General features: G+C 57.2%; 1 protein-coding gene across 1 annotated transcript in view; it reads right to left on the bottom strand.

Moving 5' to 3' along the window:
* Nucleotides 1-6118, bottom strand: part of vars2 (valyl-tRNA synthetase 2, mitochondrial) — a gene marked incomplete at its 5' end in the record, with an annotated part of 29625 nt that overhangs the window by 8377 nt on the left and 15130 nt on the right. The window contains 10 exon segments of the mRNA XM_080515906.1: nucleotides 63-156; nucleotides 777-861; nucleotides 998-1074; nucleotides 1149-1230; nucleotides 2002-2105; nucleotides 2969-3096; nucleotides 3734-3824; nucleotides 4477-4565; nucleotides 4649-4757; nucleotides 6019-6116. Coding sequence (XP_080372032.1) covers nucleotides 63-156; nucleotides 777-861; nucleotides 998-1074; nucleotides 1149-1230; nucleotides 2002-2105; nucleotides 2969-3096; nucleotides 3734-3824; nucleotides 4477-4565; nucleotides 4649-4757; nucleotides 6019-6116 — 957 coding nt within the window.

Raw genomic sequence — 6118 nt, forward strand, 5'->3', positions numbered from 1 at the left:
GAGCAGGTCTGGGAGCAGTGGGGGGTCAGAGAGGACGGAGGGCCGGAGGTCTGAGGACTCACCTCGGCTCAGCGTCACGTCTTCAGGCTTCACTGCGTACTTCAGCGCCGCCTTGTGGCGAGCCTCGTCCTCGCTGTGTCCACACACCCAGAGCTCCTGCAACACAGCAGGGAACCGTTCAGCCCTTCACCTCCAGGGAACCGTTCAGCCCTTCCCCTCCAGGGAACCGTTCAGCCCTTCACCTCCAGGGAACCGTTCAGCCCTTCACCTCCAGGGAACCACACGCTCAGCAGAGAATCACACATTCAGCAGGGAACCACACATTCAGCAGGGAACCACACGTTCAGCAGGGAACCACACATTCAGCAGGGAACCACACGTTCAGCAGGGAACCTCACGTTCAGTCGTTCACCTCCAGGGAACACACGTTCAGCAGGGAACCACACGTTCAGCAGGGAACCACACATTCAGCAGGGAACCACACATTCAGTCGTTCACCTCCAGGGAACCTGCTGGTTGTTCGTTACCAAGATGGCCGACAGACAACTGGACCAGTTTCTCACCAGGGGGACACATGAGAGGAGGATCTGATCTTAGAACAATAGAAGAGTGTTTGTCCCGGCTGGGGGACGGACCTGGTCCGAGGACCGGTGGGGGACGGACCTGGTCCGAGGACCGGTGGGGGACGGACCTGGTCCGAGGACCGGTGGGGGGACGGACCTGGTCCGAGGACCGGTGGGGGACGGACCTGGTCCGAGGACCGGTGGGGGACTGACCTGGTCCGAGGACCGGTGGGGGATGTGGACTTGGTAGGCCGGGATCTGGTGGCCCCACCACAGCTGCCTGGAGATGCACCAGTCACTGAGGAAGACAAGGACTCATTCTTCATCACTGTGTCGCCGTTGCTCTGACTCCGAGGTCAGAGGTCAGAGGTCAGGGTTCAGAGGTCAGGGTTCAGAGGTCGGGGGTCAGGGTTCAGAGGTCAGGGGTCACACACCTGATGTTGGACAGCCAGTTCCTCCAGGTCTTGGCGTAGTGGTGAGGAATGATCTCCAGCTCTCCGTCCTCCACGGCCTGAAGGGACAAGAGGGACGGACTTTTAACGCCACGTCTCCGACAAGACGAGCGTCTCGGCGCCGGGGACTCGCCTGGACGGCCGTCCTCGCCATGTCCCCGCAGCGCAGGAACCACTGCTTCTTCAGGAGGGGCTCGATCACGTCTCCGGAGCGGCTGCAGGGGGGACAGGAGGACAGGGGGACAGGGGACAGGATGACAGGAGGACAGGAGGGCAGGAGGACAGGGGGACAGAGGACAGGAGGACAGGGGGACAGGAGGACAGGAGGGCAGGAGGACATGAGCACAGGAGGACAGGGGGACAGAGGACAGGGGACAGGAGGGCAGGAGGACATGAGCACAGGAGGACAGGGGGACAGGACAGGAGGACAGGGGACAAGAGGACAGGGGGACAGAGGACAGGGGGACAGGAGGACAGGATGACAGGGGACAGGAGGACATGAGGACAGGGGGACAGAGGACAGGGGACAGGAGGACATGAGGACAGGGGGACAGAGGGACAGAGGACAGGAGCTCCGTCAGCCACAACAATAAAACCACCAAGTCGCTGCCATGTTTGGTTCATCAGAGGCGTTTTGGTAGAAGAAGAGCTGATCAGCTGATCTGGACTCTTCTGGGGGACGTCCTCGTCTCCACGTCCAACAGGACCAGCCTCAGATCTCGTCTCCACGACCAACAGGACCAGCCTCAGAGACGGTCTCCACGTCCAACAGGACCAGCCTCAGATCTCGTCTCCATGTCCAACAGGACCAGCCTCAGACGGTCTACAGTTCCTGCCATGTGCTTGGCCTGATTCAAGAACTCCCTTCAAGGTGAAATAACGTGACGCAACACGTCACACACACGGTTCCCAGCTGTGGCGTGGCGGCGAGGAGGAGGTGAAGGTGTGAAGGTGTAGAAAGACGGGAGGAGGGGGGCGGAGCCAACCTGCAGACAGGAAGCGTCATGGCGTGACCCGTCTTCCCTCTGAACAGCTTCTTGTCCACCAGAGCGTCCACCACCAGCTGCCGCGCTGCGAAGCGCTTCACTCCCTGCACACACACACACACACACACACACACACACACACACACACACACACACACACATCTTAAGACGTCACAAAGCCACTCCAGGGTCTCTCAGCTCCGTCCCTCCAGAACGCCGGAGGCGGAGCTTGAGGCTCTGGAGGATCTTCCTCCCGCAGGTGGAGAACGTCAGAACGACGAGGTCACGGCGCCTCCTGGTGGACGACGTCTGTAGTCATGTGACACCGGAGGCTCAGATTTGACCTGATTTGACCTGACTTGATTTGATTTGACCTGCTTGATTTGACCTGCTTGATTTGATTTGACCTGCTTGACCTGACTTGATTTGACCTGCTTGATTTGACCTGCTTGATTTGACCTGCTTGATTTGACCTGACTTGATTTGATTTGACCTGCTTGACCTGACTTGATTTGACCTGCTTGATTTGACCTGCTTGATTTGACCTGACTTGATTTGACCTGACTTGGACAGTATTGGAAGCTCCTTGTTTGCTCGGTTCAGAAATCGTTCACGGCTCGACCCGGGTTCGTACCACGGCGCTACGCTGGTTATAGCGTTTTAATGAACAAGTGTTATTATCAATGAAAAGTGTTATTATCAATGAAAAGTGTTATTATCAATGAAAGTGTTATTATCAATGAAAAGTGTTATTATCAATGAAAAGTGTTATTATCAATGAAAAGTGTTATTATCAATGAAAAGTGTTATTATCAATGAAAAGTGTTATTACCAATGAAAAGTGTTATTATCAATGAAAAGTGTTATTATCAATGAAAAGTGTTATTACCAATGAAAAGTGTTATTATCAATGAAAAGTGTTATTATCGTTATTGATCAGTCGGTAAAATCCTCCGAGGTCACGCACCTGCAGCCACTCGCCACAAGAGGGCGTCATCCTCCCGTCTCCTCCAATCACAGTGAGCCGCGGCAGCGAGTGTCTCTGGGAGAGCTGGAAGTCTGAGTGGTCGTGAGCCGGAGTCACCTTCACCGCACCTGACAGGGTGAGAGAGTGAGAGGGTGAGAGAGTGAGAGGGTGAGAGAGTGAGAGTGAGAGGGTGAGAGAGTGAGAGGGTGAGAGAGTGAGAGAGTGAGAGGGTGAGAGAGTGAGAGGGTGAGAGAGTGAGAGGGTGAGAGAGTGAGAGAGTGAGAGGGTGAGAGAGTGAGAGGGTGAGAGAGTGAGAGGGTGAGAGGGTGAGAGAGTGAAAGAGTGAGAGTGAGAGGGTGAGAGGGTGAGAGGGTGAGAGGGTGAGAGAGTGAGAGGGTGAGAGGGTGAGAGAGTGAGAGTGAGAGGGTGAGAGGGTGAGAGAGTGAGAGGGTGAGAGGGTGAGTGTGTGTGAGAGAGAGAGAGAGAGAGTGTATGTATGTATGTGTGTATGTGTGTGTGTGTGTGTGTATGTATGTATGTGTGTATGTGTGTGTGTGTGTGTGTGTATGTATGTATGTGTGTATGTGTGTGTGTGTGTGTGTGTGTGTGTGTGTGTATGTATGTATGTGTGTATGTGTGTGTGTGTGTGTGTATGTATGTATGTGTGTATGTATGTATGTGTTGGTATGTGTGTGTGTGTGTGTGTATGTATGTATGTGTGTATGTGTGTGTGTGTGTGTGTGTGTGTGTGTGTGTGTGTCCCACCAGTCCCCAGCTCCATGTCCACCTCCAGGTCCGTGAGGACCGGCAGCAGTCTCCCAGAGAACGGGTGTCGGACCTTCCTGCCATGCAGAGCCTGCAGGGACATAGACCTGGTTCAGGGTTTTACTGGACCAGGTCCCACCAGGACCTTCAGGACCCTTCAGGACCTGGTCCTTTCTGTGAGCAGAGACCAGCAGTGACGGGGACGGACTCTTAACACAAAGACCAATAGGAGCAACGTAAAACCAGGGACCAGGGAGGGACCAGGAGGGACCAGAGAGGGACCAGGGAGGGACCAGAGAGGGACCAGGGAGGGACCAGAGAGGGACCAGGGAGGGACCAGAGAGGGACCAGGGAGGGACAAGAGAGGGACCAGGGAGGGACCAGAGAGGGACCAGAGAGGGACCAGGGAGGGACCAGAGAGGGACCAGAGAGGGACCAGGGAGGGACTAGAGAGGGACTAGAGAGGGACCAGGGAGGGACCAGGGAGGGACCAGGAGGGACCAGGGAGGGACAAGAGAGGGACCAGGGAGGGACCAGAGAGGGACAAGAGAGGGACAAGAGAGGACAAGAGAGGGACAAGAGAGGGACAAGAGAGGGACCAGAGAGGGACCAGGGAGGGACAAGAGAGGGACCAGGGAGGGACAAGAGAGGGACCAGGGAGGGACCAGAGAGGGACAAGAGAGGGACCAGGGAGGGACCAGGGACCAGGACAGGGTGTATCAGTGGTGGTCCGTCCTACTGGCCTGGTACCGGGGGTCTTCAGGGTGGACGGCCACGGCCACGTCTCCCAGCATGGTCTCAGGACGGGTGGTGGACACCATCACCTCCGTCTCTACAGGGACAGACAGAAAAAGCTCCTGAGACACGAGGGGGGACGGCGGGGGACTGCAGGTGTCCTCATGTCCTCACACTGACCCAGGTCTTCCACCGGGTAGGCGAACGTGGTCATGGTCCCGAACTCCACCTTGTCTTCATAACCAGGGACGGAGATCCAGGACGGTCCAGACAGGTCCAGGGAGTCCACCTGGACAACCACAAGCCCTCTACTGGTTCATGACTGAGAGTCCTCTGGTGTCTCGTAATGTCCTGGTTAGGGGAGGTCCAGAGAGGAGGACGTCTCATCTCGTCTCCAGAGAGGACATCTCACCTTGTCTCCAGAGAGGACGACCATCTCACCCCGTCTCCAGAGAGGACGTCTCACCCCGTCTCCAGAGAGGAGGACGTCTCATCTCGTCTCCAGAGAGGATGTCTCACCTTGTCTCCAGAGAGGACGACCGTCTCACCCGTCTCCAGGAGGACGTCTCACCCCGTCTCCAGAGAGGAGGACGTCTCATCTCGTCTCCAGAGAGGACGTCTCACCTTGTCTCCAGAGAGGACGACCGTCTCACCCGTCTCCAGAGAGGACGTCTCATCCTGCCCCCAGAGAAGGGCCTAGTAGGAGGACATCTCACCCCGTCTCCAGAGAGGACGATGTCTCACCTCGTCTCCAGAGAGGAAGGACGTCTCACCTCGTCTCCAGAGAGGACGTCTCACCCCGTCTCCAGAGAGGAGGACGTCTCACCCCGTCTCCAGAGAGGACGTCTCACCCCGTCCCCAGAGAGGACATCTCACCTTGTCTCCAGAGAGGACGACCATCTCACCCCGTCTCCAGAGAGGACGTCTCACCCCGTCTCCAGAGAGGAGGACGTCTCATCTCGTCTCCAGAGAGGACATCTCACCTTGTCTCCAGAGAGGACGACCATCTCACCCCGTCTCCAGAGAGGACGTCTCACCCCGTCTCCAGAGAGGAGGACGTCTCATCTCGTCTCCAGAGAGGATGTCTCACCTTGTCTCCAGAGAGGACGACCGTCTCACCCGTCTCCAGAGAGGACGTCTCACCCCGTCTCCAGAGAGGAGGACGTCTCATCTCGTCTCCAGAGAGGACGTCTCACCTTGTCTCCAGAGAGGAACGACCGTCTCACCCGTCTCCAGAGAGGACGTCTCATCCTGCCCCCAGAGAGGAGGACATCTCACCCCGTCTCCAGAGAGGACGATGTCTCACCTCGTCTCCCAGAGAGGAGGACGTCTCACCTCGTCTCCAGAGAGGACGTCTCACCCCGTCTCCAGAGAGGAGGACGTCTCACCCCGTCTCCAGAGAGGACGTCTCACCCCGTCCCCAGAGAGGAGGACGTCTCACCTCGTCTCCAGAGAGGAGGACGTCTCACCTTGTCTCCAGAGAGGACGTCTCACCCCGTCCCCAGAGAGGACCATGTCTCACCCCGTCCCCAGAGAGGACGATGTCTCACCTCGATGTCGGAGATGGCGGACTCCAGGGCGCAGCTCCAGTTCACCAGACCTTCGGCCCGGTAGATCAGACCAGAGTCACTGAGACGGACGAAGGCGGAC

Source organism: Blennius ocellaris, assembly GCF_963422515.1.
Source record: "Blennius ocellaris genome assembly, chromosome: 20".
NCBI lineage: Eukaryota > Metazoa > Chordata > Actinopteri > Blenniiformes > Blenniidae > Blennius > Blennius ocellaris.